Source organism: Dreissena polymorpha, chromosome 10 (genome assembly GCF_020536995.1).
Source record: "Dreissena polymorpha isolate Duluth1 chromosome 10, UMN_Dpol_1.0, whole genome shotgun sequence".
In the NCBI taxonomy this organism is placed as follows: domain Eukaryota; kingdom Metazoa; phylum Mollusca; class Bivalvia; order Myida; family Dreissenidae; genus Dreissena; species Dreissena polymorpha.
In genome coordinates, this window is record NC_068364.1 from 37,207,722 (window position 1) to 37,235,584 (window position 27,863).

General features: G+C 35.7%; 1 protein-coding gene across 1 annotated transcript in view; it reads left to right on the forward strand.

Moving 5' to 3' along the window:
* The window catches only part of LOC127849051 (low-density lipoprotein receptor-related protein 2-like), a 121,898-nt gene that overhangs the window by 81,053 nt on the left and 12,982 nt on the right, over nucleotides 1-27,863 (forward strand). Inside the window, exons 10-19 of the mRNA XM_052381773.1 lie at nucleotides 541-721; nucleotides 1,733-1,970; nucleotides 4,672-4,849; nucleotides 13,342-13,470; nucleotides 13,969-14,046; nucleotides 16,344-16,492; nucleotides 17,045-17,161; nucleotides 18,694-18,829; nucleotides 24,970-25,107; nucleotides 25,452-25,577. Of these exons, the coding sequence (XP_052237733.1) occupies nucleotides 541-721; nucleotides 1,733-1,970; nucleotides 4,672-4,849; nucleotides 13,342-13,470; nucleotides 13,969-14,046; nucleotides 16,344-16,492; nucleotides 17,045-17,161; nucleotides 18,694-18,829; nucleotides 24,970-25,107; nucleotides 25,452-25,577 (1,470 nt within the window). The remainder of the gene's footprint in view (nucleotides 1-540; nucleotides 722-1,732; nucleotides 1,971-4,671; nucleotides 4,850-13,341; nucleotides 13,471-13,968; nucleotides 14,047-16,343; nucleotides 16,493-17,044; nucleotides 17,162-18,693; nucleotides 18,830-24,969; nucleotides 25,108-25,451; nucleotides 25,578-27,863) is intronic.

A 27,863-nucleotide genomic window follows, 5' to 3' on the forward strand; every position in this document is an offset into this window, starting at 1 on the left:
GGGTCATGCCGGGTCAAAAACTAGGTCAGGGGTCACTTAGTACATTTTGAACATTGAGCATGGTGTCGGCTCTTTAATTCAAGTAGTTTTCATCAGAGCTTCACCAAATTTGGTCAGAAATTGTATCTAGATGATGTGTAGGTAAAGTTCGAACATGGGCCATGCCGGGTCAAAAACTTGGTCAGGGGGTCACTTAGTACATTTTGAACATTGAGCATGGTGTCCGCTCTTTAATTCAAGTAGTTTTCATCAGAGCTTCACCAAAGTTGGCCAGAAATTGCATCTAGATGATGTGTAGGTCAAGTTCGAACATGGGCCATGCCGGGTCAAAAACTAGGTCAGGGGGTCACTTAGTGCGTTTTAAACATTGAGCATGGTGTCTGCTGTTTTTTGTGAAGACAACATGCAAAATATTCTGTGTCAATGTGGTATGAGTCACGTTTGTGACAAAGCTCTAGTTTTTTAATTGTCTTCTGCACAGATTTTCAAAATGACAATCTTCAAAAGAGTTGCACAAAGCGCTGCTCATTTGTTTTCCAGCTGTTACAAATATGGCCATAGACTGGATCACTGGTAACTTTTACTTCCTGGACCTCACTCTGAGACGCATTGCCGTCTGCAACAGGGGAGGGAACCTCTGTGCAGAGATTTTATCGGAAAAAAAGGCAAACAACGTGACCCTGGTTGGTCCTCGAAGCCTCGCTTTGAGTCCTGTGGACGGGTAAGATGGGTGGTTTACTTTGAAACGGTGATTGACTATAAAAGTGTGATTGACTGTAAAAAAGTGATTGATTATTGCTTTGAGTCCTGTGAACCTGTCAGAAAGGGTTTGAAAATATGATTGATTAAAAAAAAGTTGATTTTCTAAAACTGGATGTTTCACTTTAAAAGGTTGATTGACCTAAAAAGAGTGATTTATTATAAAAAAAAAGGTGGTGGACCAATAATGACTGTGCAGTTGGTTAAATAATTATTTAATACTCGTTTAGGAAATGAGCACATCTTTTTAACTCAGGTTCCTGTTTCACACCGAATCAAATTGAAAAACTGTACCATCAACTAGTTTACTTATTATAACGTAAAATTTATTATTTGATATTCTCGTTTAGGAAATTATTACACCTTTTTACCCCCGGTTTCTGTTTTACTTGGAACGAAAACTGGAAAAAACAGTGTATCGTAATTTGCTTATTATAATTAAGTAAGTTATTTTATATTCTCGTTTACAAAATGATTGGACCTTTTTACTCCCAGGTTCCTTTGATACTGGAATAGTCTGGACTGGAACAAAAACTGGGACAACAGTGCAGTGTTTTTTTTCACCATTTTGGGAATGGGGCCGGGTCCCTCTTGATTGGGAAACATTGCGTCTTTTTTACTACAATTGGGAAATTAATGTTGTTGATTTTATGCTTACAGATATTTTAAAATTTATAATAATAGGCAATTACAGTATTATATTTTCTAAGACTAAACTGGTTTTGGAGATAATTGACATGTTTAGACTTATCATTTTTTATAAAAAAAATTGGAAACTTTCAATTGGGAATTTTTAGGTCCCATTTGGGAAGAATATACACTTTTTTAAATTGGGGATGGGTCCCTCTACAGCATCCAAATTGGAACGAAAAAAAAACTGCAGTGGTATCGAAGGCTTTAATATACACTCAGCTAATTTACTTACTATATTGTTAAATTTATTATTGAATAGGCTCACAACTTTTCACCGCAGGTTCCTGTTTTACTCAGACTGGAACGAACACTGGAACAACAGTCGTATTGTGCGTATCAACATGGACGGAACATCACCGAAACTCATCGTCACGACAAAACTCGCCAAACCCATCGGACTGACGATCGACCATGCCAACAGGCACCTTTACTGGTCTGATATGGAGCTCAATGTGATAGAGAGGGTTGATTTCAAGGGAGATGACAAGTCTCGCAGAGTTATTTCCCTTGGTCTAAAGGTGGGAACATGTTTTGCAGTGGTTTTTTTTTTCGTTTTAATTCCGGGCCGTTTTCTGCCCTATTTCCAATGGAGAATAGTATATGTTTTACCAAAATGGGACCGACAAATTCCCTATCGAAGGTCCCGCCTAACTCCCAATCTAAAGGAACCAGGCCCCATTCCCAAAATATTGAAAAAACAAAACTGGTTTTAGTGAAAGAGTTTCTGTTTGTATTACAAAACATCATAAAATGGCTTAATTTCAATTGCGATGACAAATCTTGCAGAGTTGTTGCCATTGGGGCTGGATTGGTAATTTGTCGGCTCAGGTACTACTTAAATGTACCTTGGGTAGTCTTAAGTATACTTAAATGTACCCTGGGTACGGTAAATATACTTAAACGTACCTGGTAATTCTTATGCAATATTGTTAATTGTCAGCTTTTTTCCCCCAAATAATTCAAAAATTTTGTACAATGATCTCTATATTATCGAAACTCATACTACAAAAAGGATGTTCAGGCAGGTTGTTTTCGAAGTGAATTCTGTTTCGTATTCCGTAGTGCGTGTAATGACTTAATATTTTTAGCGAGAATAAAACTTGGGTACAGTCTATATTGACTGGGTACGTGTTGGTATATTTTCCGTACCCGGGGTACATTTAAGTATGCTTAAGAGTACCTGGGGTACATTTAAGTAGTACCCGAGCAGACAATGACCAATCGAGCATCATTGGACCAAAAGTGGGAACAGGTTTCAGTGACAATAGTTCCTGTTTTTATTGCCACCATTTGCGTTTCAGCTGTATTTTTTTTATTATTATTTTTTTTACATACAGCCAAACCTTTTGCAGATGTGGAATGAATTTTAACGACAAAAACAAACAGATGTGTGGATTTTATCTCCACTCTTCAAAGATTAGCGGAGCTGCTCTACTGCCTGAATTACATGTTATTACAACTAGCAAATGTCATAAAATGATACTTCGGCCATTCTCTTTTCAACAAACTCTTAAAGGTTGAATGCATTTTAAGCATGTCTATAGCAACTTGAATGACTTTAATAAATTCTTAATTGCTTTAAAATATTGAGTGAACCTTGCTCTGGAATAAAGGGGTTTAATGCATGTTGGTAAAGTGTTGTACCGGACTTCATTTTATCTTTTATGGAATTTTTCCTTTACAGTTTTTTGTTTTGTTTTCTCAACAAAAATCCAGTCTAGGTGGAAAATGTCCCTGATACACTGCAACTCCAATATATCACGGTCCGTTATATCGCGTTGTCCAATATATCGCGAATCGGCTATGGCTCCCAAAAATCTGACGAGCATAATCACCAAATAAAATGTTTTAATCTGAGAATTTGATGAATTAAAATCCGTTTCAAGCTAGTATTTTTCCTTTTTTTCACCAACTTTAATCCAACATTCATAATCCAGTTTTGACCAGATTGTTTGCTTACATTGTACATCACTTTAACACCTGTGTACTGCGATAAACAATAGCCCCTCTTGTCAAACATCACAGGTCATTTCGGGTGTTACCATTCTGTATTGAATTTGCTTTGAACTGCCGAAACGCACCAGTGCACACATGATGGTGTACACATTTATAACTGTAAATGTCACAAGTAAATACTGACCTATCTCAACAGTCTGTGTGCGTTAGATACAGTGTAAACTACTTGCTTTTAATTGAGAGGAAAATATCCCTCAGTTTGTCAAAATGCACTACTGTTAAAACCCATGCTTTGCATGCTTTTCATGAGAATGAATGACGTCATTTTGTACATGGGTCTAATTTGTGCATGCTTTCTTGAACAATACAACTCAGCAATGTTTTTCGGATTACAAATTTAATTATATGCATTTAAAAATACTCACAAGGAATAATGTTTTGTGTTATACCAATGAATAACATATGGATATAACACATAATTGAATAAGGTAGGTAAATAGCGTGTTTTGAGATTGCATAACGATGCTAATGCATACATATACATGCATACATAACCTTACAATTTATATCGCGCACCGGATATATCACGGTCGCGATCTTTGGACCCCTTCAACCGCGATATATTGGAGTTGCAGTGTAAGCCAGTCCAAACTGCACAGACTTATCTGGGACAACGCTTCTCCACATGCATTAAATACCATCTGGGACAAGGTTTCTCCACATGCATTAAATACCATTTTCACAGACTTATTTGGGACAAGGCTTCTCCACATGCATTAAATACCATTTTCACAGACTTATTTGGGACAAGGCTTCTCCACATGCATTAAATACCATTTTCACAGACTTATTTGGGACAAGGCTTCTCCACATGCATTAAATACCATTTTCACAGACTTATTTGGGACAAGGCTTCTCCACATGCATTAAATACCATTTTCACAGACTTATTTGGGACAAGGCTTATCTACATGCATTAAATACCATTTTCCCAGACTTATTTGGGACAAGGCTTCTCCACATGCATTAAATACCATTTTCCCAGACTTATCTTGGACAACACTTCTCCACATGCATTAAATACCATTTTTGCAGACTTATCTGGGACAACACTTTTCCACATGCATTAAATACCATTTTCACAGATTTATCTGGGACAACGCTTCTCCACATGCATTAAATAGGACAATGCTTCTCCACATGCATTAAATACCATTTTCCCAGAACAAGGCTGTCATTTGTTATTTTTTCATCAAACCCCAGGTTGAGTCAATCTTCAGTATGTCCCTATTTGAGAACTACCTGTACCTAAGTGATCGCCATGAGAACCAGATCCTGAAGCTTCATCGCTACGACCAGGGTGAACACGCCCAGATCCTCACTCAGGATGCAGCTAGGCCCGGACAGATACATGTTGTTCACCCGGTGAAACAGCCGTACGGTAATGGGTTAGAGATTATTGTCAGGCGTTTAGAGATTATTTATTGCCGGAGTTTAGAGATTATTAATATCTGGAGTTAAGAGATTATTCATATCTGGAGTTTAGAGATTATTAATATCTGGAAGTTTGAGATAATTTTTATCAGGAGTTTAAAGATTATTAACATCACTAGTTTGGAGATTATGTGTCTATTATTTAATAGATACAGTTTTACTAGGCCCAGACTTATAAATGTTGTGCAACCAGTGAAACACAGGTTTAAAGATGAATATATCGTCCCATTGGTGCAAAAAGGTACCATGTGCCTTCTTATTTCAATGTTACATGTTTATTTTGTGCACCAATGTGGCTAATTATGGACATTTGCGATTACCGTATATGTCCTTATTGACACGCACTGCATGCGTTTTTCAAGACCCCTGCGCGTTAAATTCTAACCATTTTTACCTATTCCTCATATTTGAACAGTGTAACATTTTCATTACCTGCCGCTCACAAAATTTGTATACCCCCATTACTGGTAATGGGGCTATATAGGAGTCACTTTGACGGTCGGTCTGTCGGTCTGTCCCGAAATTTCATCCGATCTTCACCAAACTTGGTCACAAGTTGTATCTAGATAATGTCTAGGTCAAGTTTGAATATGGGTCATGCCAGGTCAAAAACTAGGTCACGGGGTCACTTAGTGTGTGTTAAACCGAAAGTTTGTCCGGACCATAACTATATCATTTATCGTTAGATTTTAAAATGACTTGGTACATTTGTTTACCATCATGGGATGGTGTGTCATGTGAAAAAAGTACATTGATATCTCCAATGTCAAGGTCATACTTGGAGTTTAAAGGTCAAATGCGGGCCATCACTTTGTCATTTATGGTGAGATTTTAAAATGACTCTGTACATTAATTTTGTCACAGTCATTGCACGGCGTGTCATGTGGAAGAATTGAAGAGTTCAAGAGTCAAAATTGCTATAAATCGTCACCTTAGTGTAAAACAGTGATAAGTCCATATTTCAAAATTTTACAGGAGAGTAAAAAAACTGATTGTTATAAAAGATTGAGGTTTGATTTTAACATTGTTAACATTTTTATACAGTTTTTAAACTAAAAATATATTAGATAAAATGTATTTCAGTATATTGCTACCAAGTAATATTATATTTGATGAATTTGCACATAACTTCATTTGACACTGAAATATTTTTAGTGTGATACTGTAACAAGTGCACTTATTACTATATTGCACTAGACTTTCTTTGTGCAATAACTGAATAAGGTAAGATATTATGGTTTAAAATCAAACAATTACTGAATTTCTTGTAAAATTAAGAATAAAATGTTTAAGGATATTGAAAACAAAATAATGTTTACACCAATTTTGATGTAGGAAGCAAAATTATGAGCACTGGGGTTCTGCCATGCATAGCATTATGAATCTTTTTAAGATGAAATGAATATTTTTTCATTTTTAAAGAAACATCTTGCATATTAATGAAAAAACACATGTATTGTTTGATAATTTATATATATCAACTTTAAACAATAATATTACACTGGTATTTAATTTAACATAATTATATTTGTAACAACGAGCATTAAAATTTAATTTGTAAACTTCAGAAAAATAATTTCATTGGAACAGACACAAATTGAGGAGTATGACAACATCACTATACATTGATACAGTATACTTCGTCTAATATTATTTAATGTGAGTTAAATACAATTTGTCAAATTTGAATGACAAAAAGTTTAACCAATGAGACAAACAGTAGACATCTTTTACTACATGGCTTTTTCTTCTATATTGAAGAATCATTACAATTTCATGGCTTCACCTTGGCTGAAGTTGACAGTACTATCATCTTGAATTTTTTTGTCACTCTCCCATTACTTAAGTATTGATATATAAAAAAGGCTTCTGATAAGCCCACATACACTTTTAATAAAGCTGGAGCATTTTGTTGCACATTTTAACTTTAAGTAGATAAAAGTTCAAGTTTTCTTCTTAAATTTTGTTGCAAAATACCATGATATCTTGCAAAATACTACAGGAAAAATTATCCAGCATAAATTTGATCATTATTGTAGCCAAGAGTAAAAACAACAGTAACACTTTGGTTATCGCTCACAGGGCAAATCTTTGTAGAATGCATCACTAGACTGTTATATTTAGCCTGAGGAATGGTCTGCTTGTAACCAGGCCTGAAAGTCCTTTCAGGCAAGGCAATTGCAAATATTGTGAGCGGCAATATCCTTAAGAGGTACAAATGTATTTCCTCGCTAAGTAAAGAAACAGGGCTTTCGAGAAAAGTACTAAGACGGGCCACTGCAAAGGCATTGATGGCTATTCCAAAGAGAAGAAAAGTCCTGGAAAGAGAAAGAATAAAAAGGGAGGTGATCAACTTCATGGAGCGACACAAGTTCTGTGCTGAAAACCCTGCATCCCGACTATATACTTTTGACAAAGCCGATAACCTGCAAAACGTGTTCATGCAGCAAACATAAAAATTACGCTATGAAATTTAAAAGCATTCACTCTGTAGGAATTGATATTTCACCAAACCCAGAAACGGTTAGCAAGAAAGTATCTGAACAGGACATGACTGATCTGCTAACCAATAAAATACAGGATGACACAGAAGTCGAGTTTGAGGAGTTGAAACGCGTAGAAGTAGAGGGGAAGAAGAAAACGAAAAAAGTTACATCCAAGAACACAAAAGAAGAGAATAATCAAACATACACAACTGCAGTTCCGAGATTTATTACAGCATGTTTCTAGGCTGAAGACGCAATATACTGCCATAAGAAATCTAAAAGCCAACTTGCCAAGAAATGAAATATGTATCCATATGGATTTTGCAGAAAATTTTACATGCAGCAGCGCCGACGAATTTTAAAGCGCTTATTGGAACAGCACAGGATTTACACTGCATCCGGTAGTTGCTTACTATAAAGAAGAAGATGAGCTGAAACACAAGAATTTGATTTTTGTTTCTGATGTCACAAACCATAATTCCACAGTGGTGGTCACGATCTTGAAAAAAAACTAGTCCCTTACATGAAAGCATTGAGTATGACTGTGTTTTATAATGGAACTGAGTATGAAACCACAGCCAAAGAACTTGAGATGAAAAACCCGAATTCTGTTTCGGGAACCATAAAGTTGCATGCATTATTTGCTGCACACAATCAGTTATATACCGCAAAGGTCTCATGTTACTGTGAAGCCTGTTCAAAAGGCGAATACTGTGGACACTGGAAAATATACACTGTACCAGAAAAACACAATGTACATGTAAGTAACGAAGCCAACCTATGTGAATGTTCACTTAAACGGAAGTTTATAGATCATGAAGGAAATATCGATGAAAACAGAAATAAGTACAGATCTGAAGCTAAACATACCTGAAATGTGCGCAGACAGAAATGGCACTTCACATATCGCAGATGAAAATGTGTTGCCCAAAGTCTCAGATAAAAATGAATCCCCATTGATCAAACCAGTCAAAGATCAGTGCTCCAGCTAGGTCTAAATTGAATTTGTGCCCTGCCCTGCCCCTCCGAACCTCCGCCCTGCCCTTCTTAGGGGCCCCCCTCCCCTGCCCTTTAATTTTTTATATATATTTTTTTTTTACATTAAATTATGATAATTACCGGTAATGAATCTCTTATTACATTGTTATTAATTTATTCCTCATTGTAGACATTGAATGGTTTAATAATAATGGGAATAATATATTCTAACAATTATTAAAAACATATAAATGAACATGCAGCAGCAACAGGAAGCATTCCAGAGACCCAAGCGCACTTGAAAGTGCCCTTTTGACAAAAAGCCCCCCCCCCCCTTCCCTTTTCAAATCCTAGCTGGAGCACTGAAGACGCATACTATCTTGTAAATTTGGATGATATCGCATACTATCTTTTAAATTTGGATGATATGGTCTACCCAAGGGAACTTCTCAAGGTTGATGATGATAAACAGGAGGCGATAGTTTCATAGACGAAACTAATGGGAAAGGAGATTTGTTAAAGTGGCCGTTAAGAGAAGACGTACAAGATGTTGAATTCGAACAGTTTGTACGTGAAATCCAAGAGCCACCTGGCAGTCCAAACTTGAAGATGCCCATTACACGTTTTTTGACACCACTTTCAATAGCCAATTGCTTGTAGCAAAAGCAAAAGGCAGTTTATGTAGTTTGTTTTGTGAAAATTGATTGTTTTGACAAAAAGTGTCACGTACATTGACTCGAAAATAGTTCTAAGAAGTATGTATAACAGCATATAAACTACTGTTGAACTCATAAATGGTTGTGTTTATTAAATGTGAACGTTTTAATCATAATGTTTGTTATTTGAAAATGTAAACGTAGTTGACTTAGTTGTAATTGCATGTTGTCTATAGGAACAAAATAGACTTGTCAAGCACGTTAAAGGGTTTGTCCAACAGATTTTGGCATGTATTGAAGCTTGTCATTAAATGCTTTAAATGCTTTATATTGATTAATTTAAACATTTGAACTAAAAATCTCCTGTAAAAAAACAAGAATACATTTTAAAAAAGGGAAAAAAAGTAAACCTCAACAGGGCTCGAACCACTGACCCCTGGAGTCCTGGAATAAGAGCTTCCCACCTAGACCACTCGACCATCCACGCTCATGTTTTGAGCGGATGTATTTTATAGCTATATAAGCAATCCTCGTTGTTTCCCAAAATATTGTTTCGCGTTGCATGATACAACGCTTTATCTGTTGGACTTTAAGAGTTCTTTAAATCTATGTTTTTCCGTGTACATGTGTATTTCAAGATTTTTCAAGTTAAGTCATTAGATTTTTATCATTTTTGTATCAATGAAACGAATTAGGCATGCTTATAAAGATTCTTTGAATTGTACGTTATGAAAGTTTGATGGTCAGGTACGTTAAAAATACAAAGGTTGTTAACATACTTGATTTTGGCTGAGATATTAATTTTTCCTTGTAAGAAAATATTAATGATGTTTTCGTAAAAATGTATGTTTGAATTTGATTTTTAAACCAACGTTGTTCAAATGTCATTTATATAATCCTTTAAATGAACAGCATGATTTAACAAACACCCCTTTTTAAAACTTGTCAAGTAAATTTTAAAAAATGACGACAAAAATTCAAATGATTAACAAAAAATGAAATAACAGCCTGGTATCTGTTTAGCACAAACTACCAAATATAATGATAAATAATAATTGAATCTGTGCGAAGTGATTTATATGTATTGATGTGTTAAAATGAATATAACGTACCTGACATTAGAATATCAGTGTGTCAATGATTATGCAAATATTATGAAAATTGGATATTTCTAGGTGACCCCGTTGTTATTTTATGTACAGTTTGGTGTTCAAGTTGATTTTAATAAAGTTTATGGTTCAATTGCTTTGTTTTAATTTTCCAACATTTTTCTATGTGTTAATGTCCCTTTAACTGGGATTCAATGCATAGTTTCTAGCTATGATATCATCATTTGGCCTTGATATATTACACTTATCACTATATTACACCAAATAACTTTGCTGGAAATCAATCTTATTTTGGTGCAAAAAGTGAACAAGTGCACTTGTGACTTTCTCGCACAATGCCAAGCAGTTTAAATGAAAATAACATTGGTGCAGTAAGTAGACAAGTGCACTTATTTACTTACTGCACCGAACAGAACTATGTGTGTAAATAATACAGTATGATATTTTCTTAAAAAGTACCAATTAAACTGGAATACCATTCTGATATTTATTTAGGACATGTATGACATCATTTTAGATCATTTTATGCAAAAAAGTCATTTTTGAAAAAAATGTCACTTATCACTGTTTTGCGCTAAGGTGACGAAATGATAATGGCATAATAATTCTTAAAAAAATTGCCATAAATAAGATTCTCTTGTTTTGTAAAGACAGCATGCAAAATAGCCTGTGTCAATGCGGCATGTGGGGGTATACGTCACGTCTGTGACAAAGCTCTAGTTGAATCCAATTGTATGACATAGTCTGCTGCAGACTCGCTACATCGCGATTTCCAATTAAAACACAAATCGGACGTGGATCCCATTTTATTTTTCATGGACAATATTTCCCCATTAAGAGACGGTCACCATTAAATTCAGTTTGACCCGGTATATCGCGCCTTCACTGCGTCTTGTTGATAAGTATTTATAGTGTGACAAACAATACACCCGAACGCTTAATACCATACAGTTGGCGTTATCGGCATAAAGCGCACATGCCACCCATGACAGCGTCCTTTCACTGCTGCCTAGCACCAGAGTTACACGCAGTCCTCGAGGAATATACATTATATATCAACAAAATATATAATGAATAATGAACAATGTATGTGATAATTGCCTAACAGAAACAGTACTCGTTCCGTTTTATTTTTAAATCAAATGCATAATTATCGTAAGCGATCAGGATCACCATGTTTTGATACTACGCACTACAGTACAGACTATGATAGCGCTGGTCTTAGACCAATATCATTTGTTTGTCTGTAATGAAAGAACAAATAAATCGAGTCTATATCTCTATGATTTATCACTCACTGTGCTGACGACAATAATTATTATTATTGTTGGTTTGTAACCTACGTAGTATACTCACACGGTAGCATATTTGCAGTGTCACCATGTTGCAAACAAATGGCCGCAAAAACGATATTTTCAGATGTTATTTGCCACTCTTTAATGGATTACGGGCTACATAAATCTTATCTTATGGTTCCGATAAATTCCGATGAACCCCAGATAAGACGGCTTGCGCGCCTATTAGGGGATGAGCGTCAATAAGGACGTATACGGTATTAATGTTTATTATCTTATTAGAGATTTATGTACACCCGGTGAAATATCTTTATGGTAATAGTTTCCGGATTAATATCTAGAGATTTGATATTATAACTGTGTATTTTCTTAGATTAAGCTATATGTGCATGCGGTGTAGCAGCCTTATGTTAAGGGTTTTGAAACTGATATCTGGAGTTTGGAGATTATTACTGTTTATTGTTTTAGAGATTAAGTTTTGCTCACAAAGTTACTCATCCCAGAATATACATGTCATGCACCCAGTGAAGCAACCATATGGTACGGGTTTAGAGATTAATGTCTGGGGTTTAGAGATTATTGATATCCGGAATTTTTATTATGCCCCCCACTATAGTAGTGGGGGATATATTGTTTTTGCCCTGTCTGTTGGTCCGTTGGTCTGTCTGTCTGTTTGCGCCAACTTTAACATTTTGCAATAACTTTTGCTATATTGAAGATAGCAACTTCATAATTGGCATGCATATGTATCTCATGAAGCTGCACATTTTGAGTGGTGAAAGGTCAAGGTCAAGGTCATCCTTCAAGGTCAGAGGTCAAATATATGTGGCCAAAATCGCTAATTTTATGAATACTTTTGCAATATTGAAGATAGCAACTTGATATTTGGCATGCATGTGTATCTGTTGGAGCTGCAGATTTTGAGTGGTGAAAGCTCAAGGTCAAGGTCATCCTTCAAGGTCAGAGGTCAAATATATGTGGCCCAAATCGCTTATTTTATAAATACTTTTGCAATATTGAAGATAGCAACTTGATATTTGGCATGCATGTGCATCTCATGGATCTGCACATTTTGAGTGGTGAAAGGTCAAGGTCAAGGTCATCCTTCAAGGTCAGAGGTCAAATATATGTGGCCCAAATCGCTTATTTTATGAATTCTTTTGCAATATTGAACATAGCAACTTGATATTTGGCATGCATGTGTATCTCATGGAGCTGCACATTTTGAGTGGTGAAAGGTCAATGTCAAGGTCATCCTTCACAAGGTCAAGGTCATCCTTCAAGGTCAAACATCATATAGGGGGACATTGTGTTTCACAAACGCATCTTGTTGATTATTGTTTTAGAAATTAAATTTACTCAGAAAGCTACTAGGCCCAGACAGCTTCATGTTATGAAGGCTGTGCAACAGGCTTGTGTAGTAGGTATTGAGATATTTATATTGGATACTAATTAGGAGATTATTTCTTTTTTATGCCCCCAGATCGAATGATCGGGGGTATATCGTTTTTGGCCTGTCTGTCTGTCTGTCATTCTGTCACTTTGTCATTCTGTCCCAAAACTTTAACCTTGGTTAAAGTTTTGCGATAACTTTTGCAATATTGATGATAGCAACTTGATATTTGGCATGCATGTGTATCTCATGGAGCTGCACATTTTGAGTGGTGAAAGGTTAAGGTCAAGATCATCCTTTAAGGTCAAAGGTCAAATATATTGCTTCAAAGTGGCGCAATAGAGGGCATTGTGTTTCTGACAAACACATCTCTTGTATTGATTAGAGATTATTTCATGTGCAGGATTTTTGTTCTATTATATATTATGCATGTATTTGTCTACATTTCAGTAACCGGCCCGTGATCAATATTTCTTTACATTTCAGTAACTTGCCCGTGATCAATACTTCTCTACATTTCAGTAACTGACCCCTGCCCTTCGGCCAATTGCAGTAACAACAGCTTGTGCCTTCTGACCAACAAAGATGAAATGCTGAGCGCACAATGTGTCTGCACAGCTGGATATAGTTTAGTGGATAACAAATGTCAAGGTCTGTTGAGCTTCCTTATCAAATTTTCTCTTTTCTGATCACGTTATCTCTAATTTGATTTGTTTTTTACTAGTCTTTGTTTGTTTTCTCAAACATTTTCTTGGCTTTCATTTGTGCAACTAGTTTATATGGTACTCTTGGTTTATTTTATAAAAGTTAATCTTTTAGTTTACATGTACTGTATAACACTGTGGAATCTGTTAAATCATTTGTAATTATTGGCATGAAATTCTGCGTTTTTTCCCCAAAATGACTTTCATGGACATGTAAATTTGAGTAGATCTATTTCTGTTTTTTGAAAAAAAAAGATAGGGAATTGTCATGTTCATTTTCCGATCTTTGTTAAATTCTCGGATTGTCAACCCACGAAATCAACACAAATTTATGTCCCACAGATAATAATGATTGTACAGTATTCAACTTCTAATATGTCTCTGCAGAAATAAGGTCATAGATAGAAAACGTGTATTGTACTAGCTTATCTTTTCTATTTTGTAGAAATCGAGAAATGCAGAGCAAATGTTACAGAATGCCATGATTCGGCCTGTTCTACAATTTCATCCGAGTGTTCACTGGGTGAGTGTGTCGGTGTTAACTTGTGTCCATCCGAATCTGCCTCCTATGATTACTCAAAAAGTACTTGGACTTGGTAGATGAAACTTTGTATGTGGTTAGAGGAGAATATGGGAATATGCAAAATGTATCAAAGAACAGGTTTAATAATCAGGGATGACACTTTCCACTTATATGGTATTTTATGGTATTTTAATTTAAAGGTCTCTTCTTGGCACAAATCCAGTTAAGGCAGAACGTTTCACACCTGATAAGCCTGTGGGGACTGCACAGGCTAATTTGGGATGACACTTTACTTACATACATTACAGCGTTCGACACTAATGGGAGTCCGGGAGCCTCGGACTCCTTGTTTTTGTGTCAGGGGAGTCCGTTAGACTCCTTTGAAATCATCTTTGTATTACAAAAAATCATTTAATCTCCTTATTCGTTTCGCAAGATAAGAATGTCCCAACTTTTGGGCATCCAGAAAATATGTCACTTATCATTCTGCTGGAACACATGGACAAAAACAAAACAATCCGAAATATATTTTGTTTCCCTGTCGCTGTCAGTCCGTGTAGTAATAGGGGAACATGCAAACTATGAAAGTCCGAATCAACCTGATCATAGCCTTTTTGATGTTTTCGCTAGCTTTAATTTTTTTTGCCAAACAGTCTGTATAAAATGATTTAAAAAAAATCACAATACCCGAAATTGTTTACACAATACATGTATACGTTTTTGGCCCCATATTACTGAAGATGGGAGGGAATGTGAATCAGTTGAGCGTGAATAACCCGTGCCACTATCAATCGATGATTTCAGTGGTTCATTGCAGTTTTAGGCTTTGTCATACGAACCACACTAATCAGTTTCCACGGTGTACGATAAAATCGACTGATTTGGAAACCGAGTGTAATCTTCTTGGAAATTTTGTTTTTTTCTGCATACTATTTTCTAAACATTTTTTGACACGTAAAACATTTCAGCAAATGCAAATTATAATTGAAATCATAACGCACAGCTATACATGTATTGTTGTATTCTCAAATGAGCATAATTATATTTATAATCTGATTCACACTTCTGAATGTCAATATTGACACGACGGTAACAAATTCAGACTTGATATCTCAGTAAAGACTAAAGATTTTGACTACTTTCCGCGCAACCTCATGCTAAATAATGCATCTGTGACAATTGGACACTTTAGCACGTGGTAAGATATGTTTTAATCTTTCGTGAGTGGAAGTGTTGTAAAGTCTCAATGACTGATGATGATCGGCATGCAACTTGCCAAGTGCGCGGTTGCGCTCTTGAATATCAATCTGAGCCGTATTGTGTTTTTTTTAACCCTTTCAGTGCTGGAACCGAATTTTAAAGGCCTTTGCAAACAGTTTGGATCCAGATGAGACGCCACAGAACGTGGCGTCTCATCAGGATCCAAACTGTTTGCTATTCTGATAGTATTCTTAGAAAAAAATTGAAGAAAATGCTAATTTTAGAAATTAAGCAGACGACATTTTAGCAGACCACCCATTTCCCAGAATGCTAAGGGTTAATTAATGTTTTGTTTTCATGGTGTAAGAACCCAATGATGAAATTGAAATAAAATTTGAATTATATTGCCGATCCCCTTTTCCACGTTCTGGGAAATATTATGGAGAATATATATAAAACAATGAGTAATATAGGGCTGTGATCTATAAACTATGACACTAACAAAACAGAATGCTTCGATAATGGTTTTTAACCCTAATGTGGAGGATAAACAAGCGATCATGATGCATAATAGAAAATAGTTTATGTTGAAAACTAACAATAATGAAGCTAATTAAATATAAATAATATTGAAATGCGGTAAATATTTTTGCAATGTTATATAACAAATATTGAACATCAGTCACTTAGAACTTTGATCTGAAAATAAACATGAAGGTAAAATTTTACATTTCTGTTTCATGGATTGAACTTTGTTATGACCCGCAAAAAGGACTCCTTATCCCGATTAGTTAGTGTCGAACACTGCATTAAGCCCAGTTTTCACAGTGGCTCTATTGAACTTCTGTTTAATTCCAGCGGTCTGTCCCATTGAATTTCTGTTTATTTCCACCCCTCTTCCCCATAAAATATCTGTTTAATTCCAGCCCTCTTCTAAATGAAATTTTTGTTTAACTCCAGCCCTCATCCACATAGAATATCTGTTTTATACCAGCTGTCTTCCCCATTGAATTTCTGTTTTAAATTCCAGCGGTCTGTCCCATTGAGTTTCTGTTTCACTCAAGCCCTCTGCTATATTGAATGTTTTTAAATTCTAGCCGTCTGCCTGGACAACCAGTCCTTCTGCACGGGGACCAAACAATGCATCCCGCAGTCCTGGTGGTGTGACTCTAAAATCGACTGCCCCTCGTATGACGACGAAGGCGTCTACTGCAAGTACAACGAGTGCACGCCGGACACCTTTCAGGTTACATTACACTAATTAACTGAGTCACATAGGGCTGTGCTCTCTAAATAAATCAACATATTTTACTCAATTGCATGTTTTACACTTGAGAAAGTTGTCCTGGCTTAATCTTTTTGAGACATTAATAGTGAAAGCATAATTGATCACTACTTAATTTCTGAAATATGATAAAGTTAGGGACTACAGTAAAACATTGGGCTGAAACTAATTACATTCAACTTGAAAACGACTGGAAAAAAAAGGTGCATAAAGGGTCATTTTTGTTTTGTGTCAAGTTCCTTCGTGCAAATTACCTTTTTTATTGCTGTTTTATTTAATTCAGTAGAGAATGCTTTTTCAGGAAAGGCATTGTTATTGGGAGTCTGTATGTGCAAGATTTTGCTTTTTTATGCGTACAGTTGTCGCTTTGACATTGAATTATGAATCATTATATTTTTTCCATAACATTTTTTTTCTGAAAACATACATTTTACAGTCATACAAACTAATACTGCGATTCAAGAATATAAGAAAAGAAAATTATTTAGCATATTGTGTCCTAAATTTTTTCAGTGCAAGATAACGGGGAAGTGCGTGTTGCTCACTCAGAGGTGCGATAAGCACATTGATTGCTCTATATGTGAGGAGGAGGATACGAAAAAGTGCGCAGACTATGATGATTCTGATGAGGTGAATTCGATTTTTTGTTTACCTCAAATGAAATACTTTGTGATTTTTGAAGCATATTTATATTACCCTTTACCCATTAGATACGTATTTGAAGCAGTTATGGTCGCTTAGAAGATTACATTTAATTAAAGACCTTTTTTACTAGATTCAAATTTTAAAGGCTTAATTTCCAGCCCTCAAAAGTTAATAATATGCTGAAAAAGGTCTTTAATTAATGAAATATTTGTATCAATCTCATTTGTTGGGTCATATTGCATACTTGGTCGCCGTAGTGTAATGCATGTGGTGTTGCCTAGCGACCGGGAGGTCATAGGTTCAATCCCCACTGTGGGAGCGTTCTTAAGATCTCCCCTAAAGACACCAAGTACTGGTTCAAGGCCAAGGAAACAGACTCTAGAGCGTTTCAAATTAGCCTGAGGCTTTCTATGCAATGAAGCTAAAATAGCTAGGTCTAAACTAAGTAGCATAAGACTTTTCAAAATTTATAATAAAAACACTCAAAATACCAATATAGCATAAGGTTTAGTATTTTGTTGTGCCGTTCCCTTTTTAATGAAGTGGGGATATAGTGTTAAGCACCTGTCTCTCAGTTAGTAGGTCGGTCCATAGACTATTTGTTTCCCAATAATAGCTGGAGAATGCTTTTACCTACAAAGGTAGAACTCAATTTTATGGTGACTTTGTTACTGATTTTAAGATCAACATGTCAAATGTCAAGGTCACAGGGGCTTGTAACAGTAAATTCATGTTTAATATACTAACAATCTTGCATAGCACCTTTTCATTTTTAGGTCACTAAGTCAAAGTTTAATGTCACAGAGGTTTGTAAGAGGAAATTTGTTTTGGCACTTTATTTTGAAATTCCTTGGCATACAATCATTCAGATAATGGTAAAGTGGTCACATGAGACTAAATAGAAATCATTTTGACTTTGAGGTCCCAGGTCAAAGGTCAAGGTCCCACAAGCTTGCGTCAAGAAATTTGTTTCTTCATGATATCTAGAGAACCTTTTGACCTATGACTATATAAAATGGTATGCTGGTTACTATGGAGGAAAGAAGGATGCCGAATGGTTTTTAGGTCAAAACGTAAAAGGTCAAGATCAAAGTGGAAAGTTAACTGGAAATAAGTTCTGTGCAATATCTTGAAAATGCATTGACTTATTATCATGCACATTAGTTCAGTTTTCTCTGTTGAAAAGGAAGAATCCTTTTAAGTTTGAGGTCAATGTGTCAAAGGTGAAGATCACTGGGACCACCTGTTGCAAGTCAGGAGGCATGCATGTTTTACTAACGTCTCTTGTTTATTCGTTTTTTCATCATCTGTGTTGCCATGGAAACTGCAGCGACACAGGTATGACTCAGGTCTCTAGAGTCTTGGTCACACACTGACGTCAAATGTTACAGATTTTGATTAAACATTACTTATTTTGTTAGGAATTCAACCATACATTGAGGGGTTTGCACCCTTCCATAATCAAAATGTATTGTTCGGGTGATATCAATGCAATGAATTTTCTTGTTTGTCATCAGCTTAATTGCCATGGGGGCTGCGCTGAGACGGACATGTTCCAATGCAAGGATGGTATGCAGTGTATACAGAACGCCTTCCGATGTGATGGACTCATGGACTGCGTGGATGGTTCTGATGAGGATCTTGCCATATGTCGTATGTTGAAATTTCACAGAATTATTGCAGCTTTTTGTCATTGTTTGAAGTTTAACAGAATTATAGCTCTTTGTCATTTTTATACCCCAGGATCAAACCATTTGTCATATGTTGTAGTGTCACAGAATTATTGCCCTTTCTAGTATGTTGAAGTGCCACAGAGTTATTGCCTTTGTTGTATGTTGTAGTTTCACAGAATAATTGCCCTTTCACATATGTTTAAGTTTCACAGAATTATTGCCTTTTGTCATATGTTGAAGTTTCACAGAATTATTGTCCTTTGTTATATGTTGAAGTTTCACAGAGTTATTGCCCTTTGTTGTATGTTGAAGTTTCACAGAATTATTGTCCTTTGTAGAATGTTGAAGTTTCACATAATTATTGCCATTTGTCATATGTTGAAGTGTCACAGAATTATTGCCCTTTGTAATATGTTGAAGTGTCACAGAATTATTGCCCTTTGTCATATGTTGAAGTGTCACAGAATTGTTGGGCTTTGTCATATGTTGAAGTGTGACAGAATTATTGTCCTTTGTCCTATGTTAAAGTCAAAGAATATTTGTCCTTTGTCGTATGTTGTAGTTTTACAGAAATATTGCCCTTTCTAGTATTCTGAAGTGTCAAAGAATTATTGCCCTCTGTCATATTTTGACGTGTCACAGAATTATTTACCTTTGTTGTATGTTAAAGTTTGACAGAATAATTGCCTTTTCCAGTATGTGAAGTGTCACAGAATTATTGCCCTTTGTCATTTGTTGGAAGTTTCACAGAATTATTGTCTTTTGTTGTATGTTGAAGTGTCAAAGAATTATTGCCTTTCGCCGTATGTTGTAGTTTCACAGAATTATTGCCCTTTGTTGTATGTTGAAGTTTCACAGAGTTATTGCCTTTGTCATATGTTAAAGTTTTACAGAGTTATTTCCCTTTGTCTTATGTTGAAGTGTCACAGAATTATTTCCCTTTGTAATATGTTGAAGTGTCACAGAATTATTGCCCTTTGTCATATGTTGAAGTGTCACAGAATTGTTGGGCTTTGTCATATGTTGAAGTGTCACAGAATTATTGCCCTTTGTCGTATGTTGAAGTCAAAGAATATTTGTCCTTTGTCGTATGTTGTAGTTTCACAGAATTATTGCCCTTTCTAGTATTCTGAAGTGTCAAAAGAATTATTGCCCTCTGTCATATTTTGACGTGTCACTGAATTATTTACCTTTGTTGTATATTGAAGTTTCACAGAGTTATTGCCTTTGTCATATGTTTAAGTTTCACAGAATTATTGCCCTTTGTCTTATGTTGAAGTGTCACAGAAATATTTCCCTTATTTGTATGTTTAAGTTTCACAGAATTATTGAAGTTGTCATATGTTTAGCTTTCACAGAATTATTGCCCTTTGTCATATGTTGAAGTTTAACAGAATTTTTGCCTTTGTCAAATGTTTTAAGTTTCACATATTTTTTGCCCTTAGTTGTATGTTGAAGTTTGACAGAATAATGGCCCTTTGTGGTATGTTGAAGTTTCATAGATTTGTGTATGTGTGGGTGTATGTGTATTTTGACCTTTATCTGCGTCTAAGGTTGCATTATGTGTGGACACAGAGTGTGTTCAAGCACTCGTTAATGACTTATGAACTAATTAGCTCACTTGAATCTTGAAAATTGATAAAGTTTCAATTAAAGCTTAAATTTTTAGCTGATAAGTTGTAAGTGAAAGATTTTCAATTTAACCCATTTACGCCTAGTGTCTAGAAAAAAAGCCTTGGAAAACAGTGTAGACCCAGATGAGAGGCTGCATGATGCGGCGTCTCATCAGGGTCTTCGCTGTTTGATTAAAGGAATTTCTGTAAGAAATAGTCTTAATATAGAAATAAATATACTAGACATCCCTTATTTTGGAAATAAATTGATCCAATATAGAAGGATGGGAGAGTCCACTAGGCATAAATGGGTTAAACATGGTCTTTTGTTGTGTGGGGAGCCGGAATACCCGTAATAAACCAGCCTGTCTGGTGCGGTTACCTCCAACCAAGCTCACATGCTTTGCTGAACCCAGGTTGCCTAGTTACACAGGATCATTGCCCTTTGTCATGTGTATACCCCCTTTAATGAAACAATAGATGGTGTACTGGAATCATCAAGGACATCTGTTTGTTCATCTTTATGTCTGTTTCTTGACTCAAACTTTTTATTGTTGGTCATCCTCTTAAACTATGCAGCATGCAATATCTATATTTGCAGGCTGGTTTCGTGTGATATAAAAATGCATGATTGCTATTCTTTTGGCTCTACAAAAAAACACACTAAATTTATGCCCCTTGTTCAACAACAATATTCTATAACATCATGTTACATTTTATGGCAGGCCATCAACTTCATGGGGTATCATTTGGTGCTATTGGGAAAAATTCTTGTTAAACCTCACTTTGAAAACTCATCCGATCTTCACCAAACAAAGGGTGAATCTCCAATAATTATATATGTTAGAAAAATTTGAATCAAACTCACAGTGCTTTAGAACCTTAAGTGACTTTCCATTTTAAGATAGGGACTTTAGGTGGAAATAGTATTTGCAGAGTTATGGTCCTTAACCGTTGTTTTCACTGTTGTTTCTAGAGAATATTATTATTACTTTACCTACATGCATTAACCGGAATGAAGCTCAATTAAATAAACATTTCACACATTTTCCTGATTACTTGTTTCACAACTGCAGTTATGAGTCACAGTTTTTTCCATGGAATAAAGATTTCTCTCATTTTTCAGATTACTTGTTTGATAATTGCAGTGATAAGTCACAGTTTTCTCCATGGAATAAAGATTTCACTCTTTTTTCAGATTACGAGTTTCATAACTGTTATGATTAGTCACAGTTTTATCCATGGAAAAACATTTCACTTGTTTTGAGATCACACGTTTCATAACTGAAATGATGATTAACAGTTTTATCAATGAAATAAACGTTTCGCTCATTTTTCAGATTACATGTATAACAACTGCAATGATGAGTCACAGTTTTATCAATGAAATAAACATTTCACACATTTTTCAGATTATGTGTTTCACAACTGCAATGATGAGTCACAGTTTTATCAATGGAATAAACATTTCACTCATTTTTCAGATTATGTCTTTCACAACTGCAATGATGAGTCACAGTTTTATCAATGAAATAAACATTTCACTCATTTTTCAGATTATGTCTTTCACAACTGCAATGATGAGTCACAGTTTTATCAATGGAATAAACATTTCAACCTTTTCAGATTACGTTTTTCATAACTGCAATTATGATTCAGAGTTTTTTCAATGGAATGAACATTTCATATGTTTTTTCAGATAACGCGTTGCATAACTGTAATGAGGAGTCAGTTTTATCAATGGAATGAACATTTCACTGATTTTTCAGATTACATGTATAACAACTGCAATGATGAGTCTCAGTTTTATGAAATTAATGGAATTAACATTTCACTCCTTTTTCAGATAAGGCGTTTCACAACTGCAGTGATGAGTCACAGTTTTATCAATGGAATAAACATTTCGCTCATTTTTCATATTAAGTGTTTCATAAATGCAGTGATGAGTCACAGTTTTATCAATGGAATAAACATTTTTCAGATTACGCGTATAACAACTGCAATGATGAGTCTCAGTTTTATGAAATTAATGGAATAAACATTTCACTCCTTTTTAGCTCACCTGATTGCTCAGGTGAGCTTTTGTGACCGGTCTTTGTCCGTGGTACGTGAGTCCGTCCTTCCGTTATCATTTGTTCGTAAACACTCTAAAGGCCACATTTATTGTCCGATCTTCATGAAACTTGATAAGAAGCATTGTCCCAATAAAATCTCGGTCGAGTTTGAACCTGGGTCGTGCCGGGTCAAAAACAAGGTCACTAGGTCAAAAAAAGGAAAAACTTGTAAACACTGTAGAAGTCACATTTCATGCCCAATCTTCATGTTACTTTGTAAAATGTTTGTCTTAATGATATGTTGGTTGAGTTCAAAGGTGGTTCCGGTCTGTTGAAAAACATGGCTGCCAGTGGGCGGGGCAGTTTTTCTTATTTGGCTATAGAGAAACCTTGTAAACACTCTGGAAGTCACAATTTTTGCCCAATCATCATGAAAGTTGGTCAGAACATTAGTTTTCTTGATTTCTCGGACAAGTTCAAAAATGGTCCAGATCGGTGAAAAAACATGACCGCCAGTGGGCGGGGCACTTTTCTCTAAATATATATAGTGAAAACATGTCAACACTCTAGAAGTCACATTTTTGGCCCAATTTTCATGAAATTGTGTCAGAACTTTTGTTTCCTAGATACGTGAGTTAAGTTTGAAAATGGTTACGGTCCGTTGAAAAACATGGTTGCCAGGGAGAAGGCGCAGTTTTCCTTATATTTATATAGTAAAAAGGCTTGTAAACAATCATGAATTAAGGTCATGTAACATGCGAGACAACTCTTCTAAATATTGCATTTAAGTTTACAGTAGTTACTCCCCTCTGATTATTACTGTTTTCACAATAATACAGTGTAGATTTGTGTATCTTTTATGTGTTAATTGTTATTCCTTGTTGGATGTTTTTTTAGCTCACCTGATTGCTCAGGGGAGCTTTTGTGACTGGTGTTTGTCCGTCGTCCGTCCATCGTCCGCCCGTCCACATTTGTTCGTAAACACTCTAGAGGCCACATTTATTGTCCGATCTTCATGAAACTTGGTCAGAAGATTTGTCCCAATGATATCTCGATCGAGTTCGAAACTGGGTCATGCTGGGTCAAAAACTAGGTCTTAATGATATGTTGGTTGAGTTCGATAGTGGTTACGGTCCGTTGAAAAACATGGCCGCCAGTGGGCGGGGCAGTTTTCCTTACATGGCTATAGAAAAACCTTGTAAACACTCTAGAAGTCACAATTTTGGCCCAATCATCATGAAAGTTAATCTAAACATTGGTTTTATTGATATGATGGACGAGTTTGAAAATGGTCCAGATCGATGAAAAAACATGGCCGCCAGTGGGCGGGTCATTTTTCTCTTTATGTATATATTGAAAACATGTGAACACTCTAGAAGTCACATTTTTTGCCCAATTTTCATGAAATTTGGTCAGAACATTTGTTTCCTTGATACAAGAGTTGAGTTGGAAAATGGTTCCGATCAGTTGAATAAAATGTCTGCCGGGGGGGGGGGGGGGCATGCAGTTTTCTTATATTTATATAGTAAAAAAAAGCATGTGAACACTCTAGAAGTCACATTTTTTGCCCAATCATCATGAAACTTGGTGAAAAGATTGGTTTTATATATATCTCTGATGAGTTTGCAAATGGTCCTGATGGGTAAATAAACATGGCTGCCAGGGGGGTGGGGCAGTTTTCCTTATGTGACTATAGAGAGAAACCTTGTGATCGAACACTATGGAAGTCACATATTTTGCCTAATCATCGTGAAACTTAGTCAATACATTGGTTTTATTGATTTCTTGGACAAGTTGGAAAATGGCTCAGATCGGTGAAACACTTTTTAGCTCACCTGATTGCCCAGGTGAGGTTTTAGAATTGGTCTTTGTCCGCTGTCCGTCCGTCCACATGTGGTTTGTAAACACTCTAGCATTCACATTTCTCAAGCATTCTTTATCAAAGTTGCTGAAAGATCTCAGTCAAGTTTGATGATATGTCACCATTTCAAATCTTACAAAAACAAAAACACTCCCTACGCCAGAGTTTTGGTTCAATAATAATGAAACTTGACCAGGATGTTTGTCTGGTCAATATCTAGGTCAAGTTTGACATTAGGTAAAGATTGAATGAACCGACTCCTCTCAGGTGAGCGAACGAGGGCCATCTTCGCCCTCTTGTTCAGATTAGGCGTTTCACAACTGCAGTGATGAGTCGCAGTTTTATCAATGAAATAAACATTTCACTCATTTACCAGATTACGCTGTTCACAACTGCAGTGATGAGTCACAGTTTTATCAATGAAATAAACATTTCACTAATATTTCAGATTACGCTGTTCACAACTGCAGTGATGTGTCACAGTTTTATCAATGGAATAAACATTTCACTAATATTTCAGATTACGCTGTCCACAACTGCAGTGATGAGTCACAGTTTTATCAATGGAATAAACATTTCACTAATATTTCAGATTACGCTGTTCACAACTGCACAGACCAGTCGGAGTTCCAGTGTAGAAACGTCACTGAGTGTATCTCCCTGGCGTGGAAGTGTGACGGGGAGCAGGACTGTACAGATAAAACTGATGAGGACGAAGAAATGTGTAAAGGTAGGTTATAATAATGATGATGATGATGATGATGATGATGATGATGATGATGATGATGATGATGATTATGACGACGACGGCGGCGATTATTTTGCTTTTTGTGATGATTGTTGTAATGATGATTAGGATTATGATGTTGATGATGACGATTATTTTGCTTTTTGTGATGATGGCTGTGATGCTGCTGCTGCTGCTGCTGCTGATGATGATGTGATGATGATGATGATTATGTGATGATGATGGTGGTTGATGATGATGATGATGATGATGATGATGATCACAACAATCCTAACAAAATCAGGGACAATAAAGGTGCTACTATGCCCCCTCCCGATATGTTCCAGGTTTAACCTGTCCAGCCGGAGAGTCCTCCTGCGGGGATAAGGAGCAATGTATTCCCAACGAATGGTTCTGCGATCACGAACCCGACTGCAGAGACAAGTCTGATGAAGATTCTACCAAATGCCCTAGTATGTGTTTAATACTGAACCAAGAAATGAAAATTGTCATTGTATCAACCTCGTTCTGGGAAAGCGGAGCTAAATGCATGTGCACAAGGTCTTATCCCTCATTAGCCTGTGCAGTTTGCACTGGCTTATCATGGAAGACACTTTCCCCCTAAACTCAAGTTTTGTTAAAAAGAAACTTTCTGAAAACGGAAAAACAGAATGAGTTGTCCCTGGCTGCACATGCTATGTAACCCTTTCAGTGCGGGAACCGAATTTTGAAGGCCTTTGCAAACAGTTTGGATCCAGATGAGACGCCACAAAATGTGGCGTCTCATCAGGATCCAAACTGTGTGCTATTCTGATAATATTCTTTGAAAAAAATCGAAGAAAATGCTAATTTTAGAAATTCAGCAGACGACATTTTAGCAGACAACAAATTTCCCAGCATGCAAAGGGTTAAGAATAACACTTTTCACACATGCATTAAGCCCTGTTTTTCCAGAGTTTATAGAGAAAATATCACTGATTGAAAGATGTTAATCCACTTTTTCATTCAGTGAAAATTATTTCACTGTGTAATATCATTATTCTGATGTTGTTATGTTATTATTCCGGCAAAAGTCTCTAAACTTAAATTGTAAAAAAACACACAAAAAGCATAAGATTAATATATATTTGTTGTTCTTGGTAGATGTTATGTTATGTTTGTTATGCACTTGCAATGAAGGAGATTAAATTTATTTCTCTGATCACTTGTGAATTAAATTAATATGGTCAATTTATAAGGTCACTGTGGCATAAAGAGAATACTAGGTTAGCGTTGAATACAGAGAAGTTTATGTTGCGAGGCTTAGAACGCCGGGAGCGCGAGCCTTGGCGAGCGTTTCCGGTGTTCGAGCCGAGCAACATAAACTTCTCTGTATTCAACGCTAATCCTAGTATTCTATTTATCCCATTTGATTTTTTTTGTAATGTGACATTTAACATAAATAGATCTAATAACGTTAACAATAATTTTAATTCAGTCTTAAAAGCGCTTAAAATCAAACGAATGTAACCATGCATAGTGATATAAATGTATTTGTTCTGGTACGCAAAATAGTCTTAAAAAATTTACACACAAACTGTAAAACAACTAAAAATATCACCATATGCCTCGATTCAATTTTACAGAGTATCCGAATCGTAACACATTACGACCCCAAAAAGAAGATTTTACTTTACTATAATTCATTTTATTTTCGAAAGAAAATTATCAAAATCCAATATAGCGGCGATTGCCTCCTGACAAAATGATGTTGGCGTCCATGTTAAATCATTTCCCCGAGAACAGGGAACGACAAAAGTACAAAAAAAGCAAAACACGTTCGAACTAGTATCTAACCTTTAATTATCCTTTAAAAATCCATCTAATAATCCATTTAACTCAATAAATCACGATATTGCATCTAGGGTCTTTAATAATTATTTCAGCATTGGTAAATAAAGACCCTTATGCCATCCTATCACTATATTCAAATGAGTTTACGAACTCAATAAACTTTCTTCTTCGTTACACGCTACGTCATGTACTCTACATTACTGCTGTTAAAATGAACCAGAGCAGTTTATCAAATAATAGCCGTTGGTAAACTCGGTTGCTTTTGCAAAGTAAAGAGTCACCATATTTTTTTTAGGATTTCCTGGTAGAATAACTCGATAAACTTTCTGATTCGTCACACGCTACGTCATGTACTCTATGTACATTACTGCTGTTAAAATGAACCGGAGCAGATTATCAAATAATAGCCGTTGGTAAACTCGGATGCATTTGCAGATTTCTGATACAAACATAATTATGTTTAAACTTGCACAATGTTATTTGTCTATGGTAAATGTGCTTATTGTACGAGAAAATAATTTAATATATAAATACACAAAGAATAAAAACATTTCATTACACAACAAATAAATGAGTGTATAATACCCGTGTACAAAATGGGACGTTATGAATTCCAGTGTGGTGCTATTTTTACCATCTTATACTTTACACAGCTCTATGCCTAACGTGAATTAAATCGGAAAGCAAATATTGCAGATTATTTATGAATTGTGCGATATTTGTATGGCTTGTTGTACATTCTTAAACCTCAAAAGTATATGCATGGGTTATAAACAATGCACATTACACAAAATAAGGAAAATGTGATAAATTGACAATTCAAATATGTCGGTATACAGTACATGTACATGTGAAATTAGTTGTGTTTATAATAAATCGTCAATTTTTTTGGGGGGGAAATGATGCAATAAGTGTCATTTTCAGCT